General features: G+C 36.5%; 2 protein-coding genes across 2 annotated transcripts; one reads left to right on the forward strand and one right to left on the reverse strand.

The window, feature by feature from the left end:
- Window positions 1–14311: 14311 nt before the first annotated feature.
- On the forward strand, window positions 14312–17517 carry LOC132306615 (U-box domain-containing protein 9-like). Its single transcript, XM_059804078.1, has 2 exons — window positions 14312–14869; window positions 16015–17517. Exon 2 carries the CDS (start codon window positions 16291–16293, stop codon window positions 17140–17142), a length of 852 nt encoding a protein of 283 aa, XP_059660061.1. The 5' UTR covers window positions 14312–14869; window positions 16015–16290; the 3' UTR covers window positions 17143–17517.
- A 1616-nt stretch (window positions 17518–19133) lies between these two features.
- Window positions 19134–20182, reverse strand: LOC132310180 (uncharacterized). The gene has a single exon (XM_059808395.1). The coding sequence runs from the start codon at window positions 20062–20064 to the stop codon at window positions 19165–19167; it is 900 nt and encodes a 299-aa protein (XP_059664378.1). The 5' UTR covers window positions 20065–20182; the 3' UTR covers window positions 19134–19164.
- Window positions 20183–22974: the final 2792 nt, after the last annotated feature.

The following is a 22974-nucleotide window of genomic DNA, read 5'->3' on the forward strand; positions in this document are numbered from 1 at the left end:
CTTTGGTATTTGCTTAGGAAAACGGATGTTGCTATTAAGCTATATTTAAAGAGTATGTTTCGAGGTTGGATGGTTATCTACGAAACTACAAAAAGGGAAATTATGAACCAATCTGGAAAGGTTGATTCCAAATGAGACTTTCTTTTCTCGAAAGAACGATGCCTTAAGTAGGATTATATTTTGTTTTATTGTGTATATCATACGTGTTTTATTTTCATTAATTATTCAGGATTGGGAATATAGTTTAGTTGGGGATGCAAGTATGTGATCAGCTAACTATTGTTTTTAATAACATGGAGTAATAGCGCTATTTACGCTAGGATTGTGAGCATCTGGTCATAGGATTTCGTAGATATACATAATTGTAACCAAACTATTAGACCTGGACATGCATCATTATGGTATATTATTTGGGATGGGATAGTTACACCATACTACGAGTCAAATAATCTAGTACAATTAGTTTGATATTTGACGCTAGGTCTGGATACGTATATTTTTACAATGCCATGAAAATTATGGTTATTAATATTTCGCTGGTAATGAGGTTATGGTAAATAAATACCACTGTAATGCCACGATGGTTTATCAGAGGTATCAGAGTTGTAGAACATCTTCTTGGAAATTCCAGAAGTTGTCACCAAGACAAAAAGAGGATTTCGTACTGGTTTAGGTACTTATCGGAATGACACCAATTGAGGATAGTAAACTGAATAAATCTTTATAAGTCTATTCTTAATCATGAATTTAATCACAAGGGCATGTCATTAGGAGGAGTTGCCAGTGTTGCACATGGAGAAGGAAACTAAGTCTTAAATACTTGCATAAATAATATGGAAAAAATTTTAGGGTCATAATTCGTTGTTGCTAAGGAATTGATGACTTATTTAGAAGATGGAAAGGTCCCATATTCTTTTGAAGTTAGACAAGAAGTCTAATTGACACTTACTTTTAAAGAAGCAGGATGTGACAACGACAGGATGGCAAGACCAATTACCTATATAATAAGGAAGAGGTGCACGGAGTGTATGGAAAAGTTATAACTAGTTGACTTTTGATGAATATAATTACCGGTTGATTTTCTTTATCGGTAAGTTTATGACGGATCAGTGATGCATGGGTTCAGTTGCAGAGTTAGCTTTTGAAGATGCTTTAATTTAAATAATGGGTGTAGACGAAAGCTGGGGGTACCAAACTAACGTTATTTTCTGTAAACAAATTGGAAGGAGGATGCAATGACTGAGGTTCACAACTCTTAGTTCTTTATTTATCCTGGTGGAAACATGATGCTTCACGGTATGAAGCAGATGTTTGGAAGATAGGTAGGACGAGGGACATAGTGTTTTTGTCTTCATGTATAATAATAACACTTGTTATTACCAAGGAAATTAAGAAGGTCAACTTCAAATATCGGAGCTGGTGTTACCTTACTCAGATAGAGCTTAAGGTACTAGAAGAAGATTAGTAGATTCTGTGAATGATGTCTAAGTGACTGAGATGTAAAATGTGTAAATTTCTCACAATGCACTCAGATGGTTATGCATTACATTAGGACATCTACTGTTAGCTTTGAGGAACAGATACGGGTAGGGACGCGTACATAACTGTCTTTCAGTAGAATTCCTGTGAGGAAAGGGGAAGATTGATACTCGGCTATCATTGGAGATTTTTGCCACTTCCTATCTCAAAATGGGAGTAGGACTAATCCGGAGTGGATGGTTGGTAGAAATTATTGACATTTCTTGGGAATTTTAAATTCCATATGGATTAAGAGTGGTGGATTAAGCAAGTTTGCTGATGGACATTAATTCTCGTAATGTTCACTTTAGAACTTTATATCAGTTCTACATTGCACTGATAAGCAGCAGTTTTACTTCACATCTCTAGATGGAAGATTTGATCGAGAATGTAAATTTGATCATGGAGGAGATACTTGGGATATATATCCTTGGTTTTTATAGAAAATTGGAAGTGTTTACTTCACTTCTCATATTGTTGGCACAAGGAGGTTAGTATGATAATGTTTGAGGTTTTGTATATTATTTAGTGCTGACCTCTCACCTGTTGGTTTGAAATGAAAGCGAGGGTTGTACAATAAGACCTTGGCTTCATTAAAGGATACATCGGAGAGAAATACTCTCCTTTGTAATGGAATGCGTACGGTCTAGCAGTGGCAGCATGATTTTGTAAATCGTTACACTCATACACTAGAGTTTTCTATCAGGAAACAGTTGATTGGGATGTCTTTCATATGGGAAGCAAGGTGCGTTTTCGAGGAAGGTCAGTTTTTATGTATTAAATTGACTTTTCATGGATGGTGTTTCTCAATTGAGGCGGTAGCCTATAGATCAGCGTTACTAAAACATTAGGATTGGATGCATAGAAGTTTTGCAAATATAAGGTATGGAACTAAGAGGAATGTGGATCTTTACCCTGTATAAAAATTGGGTAAGGATAAGTAGTTGTAAAATACAACCTACGTGTTTTTGTGTTTCCTATATATCGGACCCATAAATTTTCTTGGAGGATTTGGAATTCAATGGAGCCCATACATAGAGGCAGAGTCCATAGCGGAACGAAAATGAAAAGAATTCAGAGTTTCGTGAATTCCGATGACAGAATTCCTTTTGTTAGGGCGGAAGAATGTAGTACCCCTAATTTTCAAAAAGATATAATTGGAATTGACATTTTTTCCATGGTTGGATGATTGGTATGTAGCGTGTGATAAGGTGTCAGGTGCATTCAGGTGCGAGTCGTCAGTCTCTTATGAGAGCGGGGTTTGTTACCCTTTCCATTTGTTCTAGTCCTGGCGAGGACGCCGTTTGTCGTAAGTCTTGTCCTCTATTTAGGAGTTGCATGCGTCCATGGATGGATAGACTTATGTGTGGTTGTTACGCTGTTAGAATTCATCAATAGAGGTCCTGGCTAAAGAGGTCGACTCACTCCCACAGAGGGAGGTGGACTCTTTGGTTTATGTAGTGCTTGTTTTGAGTGTGGTTTTGACCGGTGGTATGTGAGGCACGAGTTACTGAATAGAGATTGTATGTTTTCGGTGTTTAGTACTAGTGATGATGGCTAGGGAATATGTCATGAATGGTAGTTCGAGGATGATTAAGTGATGTGATGTGAGTTCTGTACTTGGAAGTTTTGTTGGCATTTGATTCGAGTAGTGTCTTGAGGACAAGTGTTGGTATTGTTTGAGTGTTAAGCAACTAGATAGTGAATGGGGATTCCATTGAGGAATAATGGGGATGATTGACTTTGGCTTTGAGGTTTCAGGCATAAGATGGTCGTATTGTGTGTTTTAACGAGGTCAAAATTGAATCAAATGATGTTATGGAGCTATTTATCTGGTATGGGTATTATGAGAAGATTAGAAAGCTTTGATGTTAGTCGATGATTGAGACATTTGGTGCTATATTGTTTTTGTTTGTTATGGTTATGTGATTGAGATATGATTGGGATTCTGAGAATAGGTATGTGACTGTATAGTTGTTGAGGTTACGTAGAGTGATGGATTGATAGTGAGTGAATCTCATTGCTGTTTTGTAAAATGTGTGAGATTATATTTGAGGTGTAGACCTGAGGACAAAAATGACGTCTGTGCTGAGACCGGATCGAGGATGAGGATGGCCTGGCCAACCATTTCTCCTGAATCAATCCCTCTTTATCACGATGTCGGGTCAATGATTGTTTTGAGTTGTCACGAATAATGAGAGTATAGTATTGGGCGTGTGTCGGTGTGGTGGTGTGGATTCAGGGAGTTATCTCGGGTAATGAAGTGTGTTAGGTAGGACCAAATGCCCAATCCATTTAATTATTAAAGATCTCATTTTGAGGAATTGTGTCTTGGGTACAGGATAGTGCGTTTTACTGATTTGGTGACTAATGTTTATACAGTTATAGGGGAATTCATTGTTTAATCATCTTAAAGTTGTAGGTGTAATGATTGTAGTATAATGTGATCCGTAGTCATTGGTGTGGTTATGTGATGGTGTAGCTACGTGTTAGATAGCGAGTGCTTGGTCTGACGGAGATGTATGAAATTGGGATTTTGTATGTCCTTTGAAGAATGAGTTGAGGTTGGATGTTGTCTTATTAGATGGTCTAATGACTGCTCTTTTCTCGGGCTTTGGAACCTTTCGTGACTATGTAGAGTAGTCCGATGTCCATTTTGAGTCAGGCGTAAGGTCTAGTTGGTCATGTGTTATGATTAGGTAAGAGATGGGTACCCGCATTGGGTTTTAGTGGCAGTGGTGTGTGATTGCCTAGTGACGTCCGATGTCAAAGGCAATAATGTTGGTGAGTTCATGGTTTCAAGGTTTTTGTGAGGTTTTCTCGGGAAGGTGTGTGGCTGTGAGCCTCCTTCTTTAAGGAGGGTAAATTTCGAGGACGAAATCTTTTAAGAAGAGTAGATTGTAATGTTTCTGATTTTTGCTATTTTCTTTTTTCTAGAAATTTCTATTTTTGCAAGGGCATTTTTGTCTTTTTTTGTTTTATGTGCCGGACACCGTGGGGTGTGCTGGGTGTGTCCGAGAGTTGGTTGGGGCATTTCTTTGAGTTCAAGACTCTTAGAAATGCAACGGTTGCCATTTCGACATTTTTTCGTTTTTCAAGCCGGAAAGTCCCAGGTGGGACCCGCTACAGGAATTGTCACGTACGGCTGTTTTATTTAGGTCCATTTGCATCTCATTCATTTTATTAGTGTGTTTTATGTGGTTATTATATGGTTAGTGTGCATATATATGTGTGTGGTGGAAAAGAAAAGTCAAAAAGTGGATTTTTAGTGGTGGGACCCACCACTAATGCATTAGTGGCCAAGAGGCCAACTTTGGCCTCACTTTTCTCTCTCTAATTCTCTCTCTCCCTCTTTTCTTTTCATTTTTTCTTTTCTTTTTCCTTCAAAGCTTTAAGCTTTGATTAACCTTTAATCGTTGAGAGTTCGGTTGTGCCGTTTGCGGCAAATCGGGGAGCTCAGCGAGATCTAGACATTGATATAAGCAATTCACCATTTGCCCACCCATAGGAATTTCGAATTTAGGGCTTGGAAATTAGGGCTTTTGCATCCTTTTGAGGTAGGGGTGTTTAATCCACAACCTTTAGGATTTTTTGTGAATTATTCTTATATAAATGGTTGTCTAGCATGCCTATTTTGTATGAACTCTGGCAAAATTGTTTAAATTTTGTATATGGAATATTTAGCTATGTGTTAATTGTTGTGTTGTGGTCAAGCATGCTTATATGGACTAGAATTCATGTTTTATATGTTTACCATGTTAAATTATTGTTGAATGAAAACATGTTATTTTCTTTGAATTTCTAGTAAAGCATGCTAGGTGATTTAAGCTTGAAATTAGATGTGTGATGATGAATATTAGCATGGCATGAAAAGCATGAAGCATCCATGCACTCCATTGGGGAAAGAATTGGGAAATTGGTTTTGAAAGTGAAAGAAAATGGTTTTTTGGGAAAAAGGTTTTGAAAGAGTTTTGCGAAAACCAGTCGCCTAGGAGTTGCCTAGGGTCCGTGGCGTTAGTGTGACCTAGAGGGAACTAGGGAGACTTCCCTAGCGTGGTTAACTTACCTGGGCCCAAATGACACCATGGTGTTATCATGGGTCAGGGATAGTTAGCCAATCTTTTTCTCGTGCCACCATGGAGTTACCATGGGACGAATTGCATTAACAGTTTGGAAATGACGATAGAAAAGGTTTTGGAAATGAGGAGCGACATTACATGACATTACATCCCATTACATGGCATAGTTCATTCATGACTTGGATTATTAATGTGATATTGTGGTTATTTTCTCCCCGGCATGGCATAATCCCGTCTTATCTATTTTTCCGTTCATTGTGTAGATTCACGGGGTCTTAAGAGGTATATCTTAGGCATTTCCTACTGAGTTTATGCTCACCCCTTTATATTAACATTTTTCAGGTCTCGGAAATTAGGTGGCAGATGACAATCCACCACAAGCATGAAGGGTTTAGATGAGGGTTTTGGAATCTTTTGTGTATAGAGCCAATCTTTTGTAGAGCATCATGACAAAAATGTATTAAGTTTGTCTATCATGGCCTTGTAATATAACTTTGAACTTTGACTCTATTTTGATGTAACTTGAACTACTTATAATAACCATGCATAATTCTCATTAAATAGGGAAAAGGGTGTTGCTTTGTATCACATTGTTGATGTTTATATCTATAGAATGTAGAAAGTCACTTTATAGTGCATTGGGATAGGTTTTAGATCAGTTTTTAAAGTCCTTACCAAAGTTTCTTCATTTTCACATTCATAGTTGTTCAGTTGCAGATTTCCAGCTCGAAGGGCCATTTCTGCCGACCGAAATAGGCACTTCGGTCGACTGATCATTCCAGTAGCATCAGTTACTGTTTGGGGCACAACCGGCCGACCGGAATGGTCATTTTGGTCGACCGGTACAAACTTTATTTCGGCCGACCGAAACTCCATTTTGAACAACCGAAATGAAGCTGTCATGTGCCTTTTGTCCCTCATCTTGTATGAATAATCCTTGAGCCATGGTAAGTTGTTTTAAAGCCTTCTTGGGTCATATTTGGGAGGTAATGATGACGTATGGACACTAGACATGATGTGGATTGACTTAGGTGACCTCGGGTTCAGGCAAGGGCCTGGTTAACGGTCCGGACCCACGAGTTAGGGTCGTTACAACAATGATTATCTAATGACCTTAAGGCCATTTGTCATAACATAATGTAAAGGTGGGTCCCATGGTCATTATAAAAATCTTACTTTAACATTTCACATATATATACACTAATCATTTTACAATCACAACAAAAACATGTAACCAAGTAATTGTACATTAAATAAACATGCATGAAATGTGACAAACCTAAAAAATAATCCCCATGCTATACAACTCCGGTAATGGGTCCCACTTGAGACCTCCTGGCCTAAAAAATGAAAAAATGCCGAAATGGCAACCAATGCATTTCCAAGAGTCCTGAACTCAAGGAAATGCCCCAACCGACTCCTACAACTCACCCAACATACCTCACGGTGTTTGGCATGCAAAACGAGACGAAACGAAATGAAAATAATCCAGAAAAATTGAAAAATTCTAGAAAATGGAAAACGGGAAAAATCAAGATCATTAAAAAGAAAAAAAAATAAAAACTGAGAAACTGAGAGTGACTGAGTAACTCCGGTGTGTAGGTGTAGATCTGAGATGGTGAGAGGCGGTTTTAAAGTTCAACCGCAACAAACAGAGGCTTGAGATAGAGTCATGACGGTGCGTGGGTCTGAGAAGATGAGAGGCTGGAACCACGAATCACATCCTTGTGTGTAACAACCCAAATCTGCTGGATCCGAATCACTAATCGGGTCCTTAACCGAACCCGAGGTCATAGAAGGGTACTATATTCCATTAAATTAATACTTTTAGACCCAATAAGGGTAAAATGGTCATTTGACACAATTATGATAGATTATGACCCAAAGGGTAAAATCGTCTATTAGCATATATGACAGCCATGATTTATGAAATGACTTACCATATTAGCAAAGATTTGATTTAGATTTAATATAGTTTTATTTTTCCTATTAATATAGCTCATGTGCACTTATTTTATCTATAAATACTAGAACTGTGAATGAGTGATTGATATCATTTAAGCCTTTATATATTATAGATCTCATTCAAGCCTATACACAACTCTCTTCTTTTTTCTTCTTTTTGTATTTCTACTTGGTATCAGAGACAGAGTGGTCCAACTGCAATGAGGGTGTAACTGCTCGAACCTGGGGGTCCGAATTGCTAACCGGGTCATTACCCGAACTCGAGATCATCTAAGGGCATTACTGTCATTTCTTATGTCAATGCATGCATAACTTGTACCTCATCCTAAGATAACAACATAGCTCAGACATGTTTTCAATGGCCAATACAAAATAATCCAAGTTACTTCAATTTGCATGAAATGGTTCAGAGTTATAGATTACATGGCCACCACTTCAAGGTTATACATATCATACAATGCTTTACAAAAATGGAATTCTAATTATAGAAATAACCAAAAATAGCCCTCAAGCACAACTATGTCTGTGATGGAACGTCATTTGCCACTTCCTTTCCAAGACCTGAAAATATTATAATAAAGGGTAAGCTCAATAACTCAATAGGCAATGCCTAAAACACTGGTTTTGGACTCCCTTAATCCAACAACCAAGAACAGGGAGAAGCAGTCGAGATTATACACGGGGAATTATCAAAATCACAATCCACATCATTAAATTCAAAAGAGTATCAATACATAATCAGTCATAATTATAGGTGCCAATATGCCATGAAATGCAATGCTTTGCATAATCATTCTTGAGCTTGTCTCAACCAACCCCAAATCCCTACCTACGCGTTACTTTACCGAGCTAGGATTGATAGCTGTGCATGGTTCCAAATCCGATAATCATTTGGGGCCTAGTATCAACTTTTTCACGCCCTACATCGGGTCGCACCCACTCTAGGTCAAGTTAGCTCCGGATTCGCGATACTCAGTTCATTTCTAAATTTCTCCTTTCCGCCCATTCTAAGGTGTCTCACTTTTCAATCTTATTCAACTTTCTCACCATTATGAAATGACCTAATGCACTTCTCATCCAATTTTTCCCACTATGCCATGCTTATGAATGTAATTGCATCAACTTGATTTCAATTTCACATGTATGATAACCATGGCATAAACACATCATTCCCAATACAATGGATATAACATGGCATTTATTTTCAATGTAGCTACAAGCATAGCATTCATCATAGAAACTAACTACAAGCATGGTATTTTTCAAAACAATAGTAATAACATACTTATCATCATCATCATCATTATCATATATATGTATATATTACCTCAAGAAAATAATTCAACGCAAGGCATGCTCATTCAACAACTTTGCAATCAAGCACTCCCACACACACACACACATACAGACACATATATATACTTGACATCATCTTGAACATACTTCATCACATAAACATATAGCTAACATTTAAATTTTAAATTTTATCATTTTAATCATGTTTAACAAGAAACCAAGTAAAAGAACTCAACTAAAGTCAAAACTTAATGGTTTAGACATCCCTACCCCAAAAAGCAGCTAAGATGCATTCCCGGCCGGAAAGTCAATGCCGGACAACGCGATCAATGTCGGTCAATAGTGGCGGAATGGAAAACTGTTCGGTGGAAACTTAGCTGACGATGAGGAGAGTAAACTGCTCCAAAGACGTGGCTCCGGAATCTGATTCGAAGTGGTTCAAAACCCCTTCCTAAGTCTTAGATCTAAAATCTTCAAAAATTCGTAAAATAATTCTTGTTGCTCCGAAAATTAAATCATTTGACTATATGATAGCTGATGATGAGAGGAATACTTTATGTTAAGGAACTAGGCTGGAAACCCAATTGATTGGCCAAAAAATGGAGGAGAAACTTAAAGCATAAAAGAAAAAAAATAAGGAGAGGAGAGAGAGAGTTGTGAGAGAAAGAGAGATTATGGTGCTAAGAGAAACCATGTCATATATATGAAATGAATTACATTATGTGGGGCCCACCAAAAAAAATATCTCTTTATATAATTTATATAAATATATACACATGTACATACACCAAACACACCACAACACGTGTCTAAACACATAGTCACATAAACATACATCAAATAATAATGTATGAAGAGTAACGGTCTCGAAAAAATAATTTCTGTGCATAATAATATCGGTTGCAGGTTCCGCCTGAAACTTTCTGGCCTGAAAAATTGAAAAATGCCGAAATGGCAAACAATGCATTTCTAAGAGTATTGAACTCAAAGAAATGCCCCAACCACTCTCGGGACTCACTCGGCACACCCCACAGTGTCTGGCACGCAAAACAAGGTACAAAAAATAAAATCCCGAAAATGAAAAATACGAAAAATCAGAAACATTACAGAGGGCATTGCGAGTTCGGCACCAGCTATTCATGAATGGTCTAAGGTGGTATCAGGTAGGTAGGGTGGTCCGACGTTAATGAGGGCGTTACGAGTTTGGCACCATATATTCAGAATTGGTCTGTAAAAACATAGATTTTTTTTTTTTTTTGGTCTGAGGAGACATTGTTGATTCTTTATCTACATTGTTTAAACATATGCATAAAGGGGAATGGTCTAAGGAGACATTGCTGATTCTTTCATCTACATGTTTTAAACAAGTGGAGGGGAATGGTCTGAGGAGACATTGTTGGTTGTTTATGGTCTAAGGAGACATTATTAATTGTTTACGGTCTGAGGAGACATTATTAATCGTTTATGGTCTGAGGAAACATTTTTGGTTTGTTGATCGACATTTTTAATCCAGTCAGATTTGCACTTTACAACTTGTAGATTCTGAAGAAGGGTGCTAGCAAGACCCTGTTTGAAGATGCGTTTTCCAAATTGGGCGTTTTAGATATCCACACACCAACTTGAGAGGGAGTGTTAGCATATATGATAGCCACGATTTATGGAATGACTTACCATATTAGCATATATTTATTTATGTTTATGTTAACATATATGATAGCTATGATTTATGGAATGAATTACCATATTAGCAGAGATTTGATTTAGTTTCTTTTCTTGTAATAAGAGCACAAGCGTTTCAGATATCCACGCACCAACTTAAGGGGGAGTGTTAGCATATATGATAGCCACGATTTATGAAATGACTTACCATATTAGCATAGATTTACTTATGCATATGTTAGCATATATGATAGCTATATTTTATGGAATGACTTACCATATTAGCAAAGATTTGATTTAGAAAAGAAACTAAATCAAATCTAAATCAAATCTCTGCTAATATTATAAGAAAAGAAACTAAATCAAATCTCTATTAATACTACAAGAAAAGAAAATAAATCAAATCTCTGCTAATATGATAAGTCATTCCATAAATCATGGCTATCCATAAATCATGGCTATCATCTATGCTAAAATATACATAAGTAAATCTATACTACTATGATAAGTTATTCTATAAATCGTGGCTATCATATATGTTAGCACCGTCATTTGCTAAGGTCATACAATAATTAGGATGAAGTCCATGGGTAATATGGTCATTACCATAGATAAAATATAATTAACGTATTTTACTGGGTCACGTAATATATACTTAGCAACATTAAATGTGTAACGACTGTTTTGCCCTTGTAGTCAGATATTCCCCATATTTGCCTTGAAATGACTGTTTTGCCCTTGTGTGCCCTTGAGTTCGGGTAGGGACCTGGATAGTGATTCAGATCTCCGAGTTTGGTAGTTATAGTGTGAGTGTAGATCTGAGATGGCAAATCGACGAATGCGATTATACAATATAGAAGGAGAATATGAGAAGACTCGGAGAAGGCGATTTCAAACCTTCAAACATGAGATGATGAGAGGACTCAGAGGAGGCGACTTCAAACCTTTAAACCTAAGTTACACATTTTTGAACCCTTTTTCTAATGGTATAGGTCTCATCCCAGAATTTTTACTTGAATTGACCATTTTACCCTTGTGAACCTTAGAATCCCGGAATTGACCCAAAGCTAAGGTTATCTTATGTTTATGATCCGAAATAGTTAGAAATGACTGATATGACCTCGTTACGACTTTTATTGCATAGTGTGGAGCAAATGACCATTTTTCCTTGGTGTCCTCGGGTTCGGGTAAGGACCCACTTAGCGATTCGGACCCCCGGGTTGGGTCGTTACATGAAACTTATACTCTTCTTTCGAAGATGAGTACAAGAGAATGTCGTCTACGAACACCACCATGAACTTATCAAGATAGGCACTAAACACACAGTTCATCAAGTCCATAAAAGCTGATGGAGCATTGGTCAAACCAAATGGCATTACAATGAACTCATAATGGTCATACCATATGCGAAAAATGATCTTAGTGATGTCATAATCCTTGACCCTCAACTTGTAGTACCCTAACCTCAAGTCAACATTCGAAAAATAAGTCGCTCCTTTCAATTGATCAAACAAGTCGTCTATCCTTGGCAAAGGATATATGTTCTTGATCATAGCATGATTCAATTTGTGATAATCGATGCAAAGTAGCCGGACTTCTAGTACCTCCTCCCGTCCTTATAGCCAATTAGTACCGTCGTTAAAGGGGTACCTCCCTAATACCAGTTTTAAGAAAAACCCTTTACCTCGCCATTTCTATACACTTAGGCCACCCCAAACCCACACGGGACCTCCTGGTCTAAAACTCAAAAATGTCTGAAATTGACCCAAATACACTTCTAAGAGCTTTAAACTCAAATAAATGTCTTAAACGACAATCGAGACTCACGTGCCACACAAAACGAAGAATGGCACGCAAAACTATGCGCCGAGAAAAATAAAATTCAAAAAATGTCGAAAAATCCAGGACATCACGTTTTCCTTACCTTTTTTTTTTTGTCCTTTAAATAATTTTTTTTTTCTTAGCATTTCCCCCGAAAAATAAAATCCTGGCTCCGCCCAACATACTACTCCGGTCTTAAAAGACCTCGATGACAAAGGAATAGTAGGAGCGGATCGGGCTATCTGTTGCCCTTAAAAATGAGATGAATCTCCTTTTTGCTTCTTCATTCCCTTAGAAGAAATACCCATATTGTTGCCTTGTCTCCCTAGTAGCATATTTATACTTGGCCTCGGCTTTTACAACTAGAGCTCTCCTCACAGCCCTTAAATACTCCTTCAATTCTAGAGTTATCACACCCGGCCTTATGGAGAAGTGAGGAGGTCATACACAAGCTTCCAAGTCTTCCTTTCTTCATCTCACACTACCTCAGTAACAAGGTGTGAGAGTAAAGTGAACTTGTTCTTATACTCCACAGACAAGTTCAAGATTAGATGAAGTTGAAGAAACTTTTATGTAATCTTACTCCTATTGGCCCACAATGCAAGATTGGACCTCCACAAAATGGATAAACAAAATTGAGTTGAAAAAACGAAATAGCTTCAACAAAGTTTTTCCTTTCTTCTTAAATTATCTTAGACAAATAATCAATCAAATTATCTGTCTTCTCAGTCCGATGACCCTTCACCCGTATCAGCCTATGACACGTGTTAAATTTATTGATCGAATATTGGTTAATACCCTCATCAATTGAAGAAAACGACTCCTCTACTCAGAAAAGAAAATTCATTGTTCCAAATGTTGCTAGAACTTGGTTAAAATAGAGAGCATATTTATCCGAAACGATCACTATGCATCCAACCACTTCCTAACTAACTATGCCTGAGACGCTGACTGCCTCAATACCACGCCTATATAAATCCCACCCTTATACCTGCAATGCTGCCCATAGCACATTCCAAATCTTTTAGGCTATGTTTGGTAGGGTGGGTTTGAAGTGGAAGAATAACTTTAGTTATGAGGGAAAGGGAAGGGAAGGATAATTTTAATTTGGTATTATGTTTGGCTGATTAATGAAGGAAAAGAAAGGGAAGGACAATAATCACGTTTGGGAAAAGAAGGGAAAAGAAAAGAAATGAATTATTTTAATAAATTGACCATTATACTTTTTTATATTTTAAAAGATAAATATATATATATATATATATATATATATATATACTGTCTCCTCCTATACCAAGCCATGATGGGCCAAAAGAAAAGACAGGGTTTTGGATATAGCCAAGAGAGTCGATGTATGTAACATTGACTCCATATTGGATAGCTTCAACAAGAAAAATCAAATGTTGAACTTAGAGCACAGATTCTAATTACTCTCTCTATATATCGATACACCTCTTCATCTCTTTTATATCTCTCTCTTTCTATCTCTGAAAAAAAAAAAAATAAAAAAATAAAAAAAAATAAAAAAATAGGGCAAATCATTTCAGCCTCCCCAATCTCGCCTTCATCTCTAATCTCGTTCTCAACTCTAAACTTGCCCTCTGTCTCTCTCTCTCTCTCTGCACTACAAGAATTAGAAGTTCAAAACCTATATCTTTCCGTTTATCTATCTGTCTGTAAGAATCAAAAATCAAAACCCATATCTTTCAGTTTCCATCGCCGCTGTTCTAGTTCGGGCTCGTCGTTCGCAAGCTTCAGCCACTGGCTCGCCGTCTCTCACTCTCTATGCAACTGCTAACCTGTATGTATATATAATCTTAAGGGCAAATTAGGCATCACAAATAACCCTTCACTTTCCTTCCTTTTCCTTCCATTTTTTTAAGGATAAGCAAAACACTGTTCAGACCTTATATTAACCCTCCAAATCCTTCACTTTCCTTTCAACAATTTTTGTTTAGCTTATATTAACCCTCTAAATCCTTCACTTTCCTTTCAACAATTTTTGCTAAACACAAATTTTTAATCCTCCCCGTCGCCTTTCCTTACCTTTCCATCCTTTTCCATTGAACCTCACCCTTGGTGACCCTTGGTGAGAGAAAAAGTGATCGAGTTTGTATTGTAGAGAGAGAAAGTAGAAGAGAGAGAGAATTGATGAACAAGAAGACTACTACTCACACTAGTACTCTCTCTTTCGTGATACACCGCGACGTCGCAATTGGTTCGCTAATGCTTGTCTGAATCGTATTCTTGAAGATTATCTAAGAAACGCAGTGGACGCTCCGACAAAGTTGAAAATGGAGCTGAAAAAGGAGCTTCAGAGGCTGATGAAGGCAATCGTCGATGACAACGGCGACGATACGATCATCGACGCCATCGATGAAGCCAAGAAAACGCTCTCTGCAATGAAGGATTTGAGGAAGCTCAGCAAACCCTTATCTCTGATAATAGACTAATGGTTGGCTTTTCCTGAGGCGTTCTGCCCTCTTTCCCAACAACTCATGATAGACCCTGTTATTGCATCCAACGGTCAGGTCAGATTTCTCACCATTAGGGTTTGTCTACATTTTGTGTTTGTCATATGAATTTGAAGAATTTTCTTGGGGTTTAAAATTGTTTTGGTTCAAAATTCGTTAATTGTTGTTGTGGAGTTCAATTTTGGGCGGGTGGAATTGAAATTCTTCTAAAAGCTTGAATTAGAAGTTTGTGTTTCTTGATTTAGGAGACAATTCTTTAATTTTGGGGGTTTGAAATGTTTGTTATGATTACATTATGTGCAAAAGGTACTGCACTAGTTGGGTTCTGTGAACTATTTCTACTTCACTATCTTTGTTGTTTTTATTATTGTTCTGTTTTTGTGATATATCATTCATCAAATCCCAGGTATTTTATTACATTGTGATCACTTGACTGAATTTTTTTAGCTAGATTATGTTATGAATAATCAACTGACTTGTTTTTTATGAAGGTGAATGTCAAAATATAAAGTTTTTATATTGATTTGCTGATTTTGTCACCATGATTCAAGTTTTATGAACACTTCTAGAACAAATGAACTTACAATTGAATCAATCGAAAATGAGACTTCATAGTCAATGTAAAATATACTATATAGTTTCTTGGCACTTATTTGATACAGACAAGAGGCAATCTAGTTAACAGCTTAGCATTACCAAAATAGAATTAAAAAATAAGCCTACAAGGAAGATGGGTATAGGTTTTCTCTTATTTTCAAGTTGTGTTCAACCTTTGGTGAGTTGGGTGAGATGAGAAGAAACAATTTTAGCAGCATTGGGTTTGGTTTACTAAATTTTCTATCAGTAATAAGAAACTCATGGTATCTTCATTTTTCTTCTCCTTTATCGTGCCACTAAATTTGTAAAAAATATTTGAGTGAGATAATTGTAAAACACAAATAGTGTCTGTTATCATGTATCAGTTATTTAGTAAATGTCGAAGAGCTTTGATTTAGATTCTACTGTATGGGTTCACTTTATCAAGGTCGAATACACATTTCGCATTTTGTGCTGAGGATCTTGATGAGTTGATGCACTTGAGTTATTGGCCACCCTTCTTGTTGATAGACTCATTCCTTTTTCTTTTCTATATACTAGTTATTTAATACCTATGTTGTTTTATTAGTATTAGCTTTTTTTTTCTCTTTGTTTTGGTTGTTCAGACTTACGATAGAAAATTCATTGAAAAATTGTTCAACTGGGGGAATCCATACAATACATGTCCTCAAACCCAAAAAGAACTTTGGGATACTACCCTCACGTCCAATCACTTGATTCGAGACTTGATATCAAAATGCTGCAAGAATCATAGAGTCAAATTGCCCAAGCCTGTTCAATATTCAGATGGATACCTTTTTCGTTCTTTGCTTGGGAAGATGTCATCCAAAAGTTCTGATCAGAATGAAGCTGCATAGAAATTGAGATCGTTGGCCGAGTGTATGCCTTCATTCCGGGCACTTTTTGCCGAGTCCAAAAGTGCCATACCTGATATGCTTTTTCCCCTCTTTCAAAGTGACATTCACCCTCATCTCCAGAGAGACTTGATCACAACACTTTTGAATCTCTGTCTCCATGATGACAACTGCAAGAAGCTTATTGCTGAGGACGGCCCAATGGGCATACTTGTTTTCCCTCTTGTTATAGATGCATTAAAAAGCAGTATACTCGAAACAAGGAGCAATGCAGCTGCAGCCCTCTGCCTGTCATCAGATCTTGACCTAAACAAGGAGTTTATTGGGAAATTGGGGGCCCTAAAACCACTAATTGATCTCTTTGAAGAAGGGCAACCATTAGCTACGAGAAATGCTGCTTCAGCCATTTTTAATCTATGCATTGTGGGGAATAACAAGGAAAAAGCCCTCGGGCTTGGTGTTGTGAAGGTCCTCGTGAAGAAGATAAAAAATGGTATGTATGTCGATGAGTCGGTGTCTATTCTCAGTTTGCTTTCAAATCTTGAAATGGCAACAAATGAAATGAGAAAGTTGGGTGCTGTTCCCTACTTGTTTAACATAATCACAGAGAGAGTTTCTGCTGTCAACAATGAGAATTCTGCTTTAATCAGAGAGAGCTCTTCTGCTGTGAACGCCGAGAAGTCTGCTCTCAAACTTGATAATTGCCTTTTCACCCTCTACAACACTATATGGTGTTCCAATGGGAGAAACTACAAGGAAATAAGTGATGAAGAGAATTCTCATAAAACGTTCTCTCGGCTTGCTCAGAATTGGTCTCCAGTCGCCCAGAAGTTTGCCAATACATTTCTTGAGATACTGGAATTGGGGATTCCACATTAGACATTACTCATTCGGCATCATTTCTTCTCTCACGCAGCATTTCCAAGGACAAAAATTGTACAGTGCACATTAAACATGTAAAGCTTTCAGGATATTGTACATTACACATGTAGAGATCGAATACTCATACTGTGTGAGTTCATCATCTGTCATGCGGCATTTACAAGCACAAAAATTGTACATGACTATACATGTTGTAACCCTATGACCCCTTAATTCGATTTATGTATATTGTGATCATTCTCAACCTCCATTTTGTAAATTCTATATCTTTGTTCAACAGTTTCAACCTCTGGTTTATGAGTTACAGTCACTGTGAAGAATTTACTGGGGAAACTTTTTATCGTTTATGATATTCATATGATTCTCTGTTTCTATATTGTCCAAGAATTTAATCTTGCAGTTGTTGATATATCTGATGTGGTTATAGATGATGCATGTCAACGCTCTGGTGAGTAAGGGTAGTGAGAGTTTCACCCTCCAGTGGGCTATTCTTCGTATAAGATCTTCCTATTTTTTCATCTATGGCTGCAGCCATCTTATTCATGTAGATCTTCCTATTTTGTCTTAGCTTCTGTTTTTTATTGTCAGGAAATATATATATAAATTTTCTTATGCACGTTGCACGATCCGGACCGTTCATAACGATCCAGATGTTCGTTGCACGGACAAATAAAATTTTCTCAACTTAACAATTCCTGAAGTAGAAATGGTGGTTCTTTGCTTGTTTGCTAGCAATAATTTTATTTTTATTAATTTTATAGTATTTCCTTGTTTATTTTCCATCTATTCTTGTTTATGTTTTTTTAGTAAATATTACTTGAACTTTCATCAAAGTGGAAGTGAAAAGTGTTTGCTAGCATAGAATTCTAAATCTACTTGAATTTTATTTCTTTTTGTTTTTGTCACTTATGTTTTATCTTCACCAACACATGCATTTCATTGGCAGTCTGTGGATCACGATTGAATGTTTTGACTAAACAAAACTTGTTTAATAAAATTATGATAATTTAAACTGGCTGATCTTATGGAACAAAAAATTTCAAGTTTTATAAGTTATTGCTATATATATATATATATATAGCTAATGAGTCATTAAATGATAAGTATTTTATTGTGTAAATGAGTATATTTTGTCAAAAGATTATGATAGATAAAGGAATATTTGTGTGAAGTTCACATTCACCAAAAATTTTGTGATCTAGTGGTATCTCTTCTATCTCTCATTCACTTAGTGAGATTATATATATATATATATCACGCCCCCTAACTCTAATTACCAAAATTTTAATATAAATTAAATATGCTTTTGGTATTAGTACCACTTATACTAAAAAAATAAAAAATAAATAAATAATTACTTTAAATTTGAGTAATTATATATTCTCTAAATCAATGACGATCACACTAGTTAACATGTAAGTAAAATATTGAATAAATATAAATTTTTTATTGTATGTGTGAGGGGACTGATTAATCATGTAATAATTTTATACACTAAAATTATAAATGTTGGTTGATTGGTTTCCACAAAAGATCTACTAAAGGCACAAAAGTCACACCACGAAGACCCATAGCAAAGTTAGTGGTCTTATCCGATCACATAAAATCATTATCTAAACTTATCCTACAAAATTTCCTTTATTTATTTTTATTTTTTTCCTCATCAATCACGATTCACGACCATGTCGCAAATATTTGGTACACCCATGCTCACAACTAGTCACCACCTGTTGGAAAAGAAAGAAACGGTCTAAAGTAATTATTGTATAAATAATTTAAAATTATTGTATCATTATCTGAAATTATTGTCTAATTAATGTAAAGTATTTTTGCGTTTTAGTGCGATTCGAAGTCATCAACATGAACACTGTTTCCATGTGATATGCATTTGCCCCGTCGGCTATCCGATGTGCATTTGCCGCGTCCCAGACAAAATATACTTACAACTATAGATAGTATAGATAGTATTCGTACACTAAACGACAGAGTTTTAAAATTAATTGGATTAATATGATCGAATCAAGTACGAGTTGTGGCGGGACACAACAAACGTCCCTTCACGACGTCAAATCCAACGGATCGACATTTGACGACTAACGTCGGCTCCACCGGCGACGACAAAGACGACGAGTTCGCCGGAATCACATTGGTTGTCCGGCGGTACGAACCGAACCACTTGTTCTGCATGTAACGGTTCTTCCTCCACGGAGGAAGGTGCAGACCTCGACTCTTCAACGACCGCCTCGCCGCGTCGCTCATCACCTTCACGACCTGCTTCAACTCCTCACTCCTACCTACGAAAACCCTAGGCAAGGCTTGTAACACGCGCTCGTACGCGCCCGTAGGCCTCGCGATCTCGAACTCTCCGGCGAAATCGAGGTCGATGAAGTACCGGCGTCGCGACACGGCGGACTCCGATGTGACGACGTCGATGAATTCGTAGCCGCCGGCGGTCAGTCCACCGGAGCTCTCCCACCTCGTCTTGCAAATCGCCGCATTGTGTCCGCAATCTCGGAGAAAAGCCATCACGTTTCGCCGGAAAATCGATTTGTTCGAATTTGAATTCGAATTCACACTCGAGAGCGCAACTATAGCTCTGGAAACACAAGCTTCGAGTGCATTCTTGAATGAATCAACACAAACAGAGACCGTTGGATAAATGAGGTAATCGATCACGTCCGTTGGATCTGATATTGACGGATCGAGCTCGGAATCGGATTCGTTCTCCGGCGAGTGAGCGGCGGTGTCGTCTTCGAGAAAGTGGTGGATGAGATCGGAGAGGCAGGGTGATTCGTCGTCGTTTTGGGAGCTGTGTTCGCTTCCGCTGCTGACGTAGACCGGTTCACGGCCGATGATTCGATCCCTGACCTTGTTATCGAGCGGGTCAGTGACTCGCTTTGTCCTCGCAAAAGCAGCCATTTCTGGTAAAAGTGCTTTTTTTCTGAAAAGCTTTTAGGCATTAAAATGCTTTCAGTAGCATTTCGTTGATGAACTAACTTGTATGTGTGTGCCTTCATTTATATATTAAATTATAAAGGAATTTAGTATGGAATAGATATTGAATATTCGTCCAAATAGTACAGTATCATTATATATATATATATACACACACACATAGGCATATATATTTTATTTTACTTTTGATAAGGCTGCTAAAGAAAATTGGATGCGACTTGGGAAGAACTTAAGAGAAGTATAGCAGTGAATGGGGTATAAGCAGCGGAATATCCGACGGTAGTGGGTTTATTCTTTTGGAGAAATTATTGTACCAATTCTTTGTCGAGTGCAATTAAAAAATTAAATAAAATTGACACAAAAAATTGATGTATTTATTTAATGATAAGTAGTGCAATTATAATCATTAAGTTAAAAAAATAGTATGCAAAAAAATCTAAAAAAATAGTATGCAAAAATACCTAAAAACCAAAATTGCCTTTGTTATACAAAATTCCGAAAAAAAAAAAAAACCAAGAAAATAGCATGAAACCTAATTTGCCTAAAAACCTAATTTGCCTCTGTTTTTTATAGCACGAAAGTTACTTAAAAATACCTAAAGTGCCTTTATTATACAAAATAATAGAATAATAAAATAAAAATAAAAAGGTCTGAAAATATTTTTTACTGTCCTAATACATCATTCTTTTACACACTCATAAAAGTTCGAACTGAATTTATTTCTCTAGAATCATTTATTAGGATAAGGAATTGTTACTCAAAAATACCTAGAGTGCCTTTATTATACAAAATAATAAAATAACAATAGAAATGTAAAATAATAAGGTTTGAAAATATTTTTTTGCGTCTTAATAAATAATTGCCGTTAATACATTATTCTTTTATTTCTCTAGAATCATTTCTTAGGATAAGGATTTTTTTTTTATAAAAATAAAAAAAGAAGGGTTAAATAACCAAGCTCACCCATCCATACTTTCACCAAAGCTTGAACCGGATGTGAGTTTGTATTGAGCTATTACCATTTACTAGGACAAGGGACTTTTATCAAAGGACTAAATTACATATACCTAGGCCGATTAGGGCTTGCAAAAGACATACATTGGAGATCAAAGAAGGAATTAAAAAAAAGTAGAGACTGAAAAATTAGTGCATCACATGTGGAATTAAAACAAGAATAATGGTGATGATGTGAACGGATGAGAAGTTAATTACTTGTGCTAGAGTTTACTTGATGTTATTATATTATATTTAAATACTTAATTATATTAAATATAAATTAAGGAGTTAAGAATTAAATCATTTTTTATTAAATCGTTTGAAATTTGTGAGTTAATTAGGTTCTCATGTCCTGTTAAAAATAAAAATAAAAAATAAAAAATTAGGTTCTTATGCGTACCATGTGCATGGATATAAGATAGTATTAAAGTTAAGTTTTTTAATTAATATAAATTAAAAAAATTATAAAAAAAATGTAATTAAAATATGATAATTCATCATCATTTCCTTGCCTTTTTTTGATCCATATGAACCCCCTTCACTAAATTTACTAATTTCAATACATGATTGACTCCGTTTCTAGTGAGAAACAGAGTTAAAAAATGATGCTTTCCCTAAGTTTTTATCTTGTTTATATAATAGAGAGACTTGGAGAGAAAAAGACCAACTTGAATAATCAATTCATAAAAATCTATTTCGTTGATGAAGTAGTACGCTAATGATAATTTCATTTTTTTTAAAATCTATTTTATACTTTTGTTGATGAAATATTTTTTCTCAACGAGTATGAAAGTTTTGTTATGTTACTTTAAATCATAATTTGGATACACAATTCGTATGAGTTCAATTTTATTTAATTTTGTTCGAGTCCGTTACACTCGCGAGTGACCACCATTACTCACCATACTTTAAACACACAGAATTTTATTTCTTCCTATTATTGAACCTGAAGAAGAAGAAAAAAGAAAAGAAAATAGAAGAGGAGGATTGACATGACCAGAAAACATGAAATTTCAAACATAAATTTCGGAAAGTAATTCACAAACGATGAGAATGGTAAACCATATGGGATAAACAGAATACTATCATTATAAAGCAATTCAAAATTTTCTCCGACTTGTTGCTAGAAAGAATACATCAACGAGGGAAATAATGGAGAAGATAAAAGGGGATTTTAGAAACTTGTCTTGGAAAAATCATGCTTTCACAGCTTTTTTACCCAGGTCGGGAAACTGAAGAGGATCTTCAACTGAAGGAAGAGCAGCAGCTACTCCTGGCTGTGAATTTTCAGCCCCCACATCGGCACCAGTTGTAGAGTCAGCAACCGGTGCAGGCCGTGAAAATCCTCCCCTGCTCCCACGTCGCTCCTCCTGACCACGTCCATCACCATTTGTAGAGTCAGCAACCGGTGCACGCCGTGAAAATCCTCCCCTGCCCCCACGTCGCTCCTCATACCCACGACCTCGGCCACCAGCCCTTCGCGGCATCATCTCACCAAGTGGAAGAATCACACTCTTAACCTATACAGCAACAGACATTATATTAAGGACCATTCTTGAGCAGGCAGAACCAAAACACATAAAAAGGGAAAAAGAAATTCAATGTAGAGCTGCTACCTTTCGAGCTCTCTCTTCCTTGTCGAGGCTATCTTTCTTTTTGAGCTTGTCTTTTTCAAGTTTCTACAATAGAAGATTAGACGCAATTAATCATATATATATGTTATAAATATAAAATAATTTTAAGGAAAACAAAAAAAAAAAAACAGAGAAAGAAATTTTGCTCACCAACTGAATGCTGTCTTCTCTTTTTTTGCCAACAAGCTGCGTAGACTCGAAGTCATCAAATGTTACCTTCCTCTCCACTGTTAGCTTCTTCTCC

This window comes from Cornus florida, unplaced genomic scaffold, assembly GCF_030987335.1.
Source record: "Cornus florida cultivar Cherokee Brave unplaced genomic scaffold, ASM3098733v1 CherokeeBrave_3.0.0_Hap2_Chr05, whole genome shotgun sequence".
Classification (NCBI taxonomy): domain Eukaryota; kingdom Viridiplantae; phylum Streptophyta; class Magnoliopsida; order Cornales; family Cornaceae; genus Cornus; species Cornus florida.

Coding starts and splice junctions, on each gene's coding strand:
- LOC132306615 (XM_059804078.1), top strand. CDS start 16,291: ATGCCTTCATTCCGGGCACTTTTTGCCGAGTCCAAAAGTGCCATACCT.
- LOC132310180 (XM_059808395.1), bottom strand. CDS start 20,064: ATGGCTGCTTTTGCGAGGACAAAGCGAGTCACTGACCCGCTCGATAAC.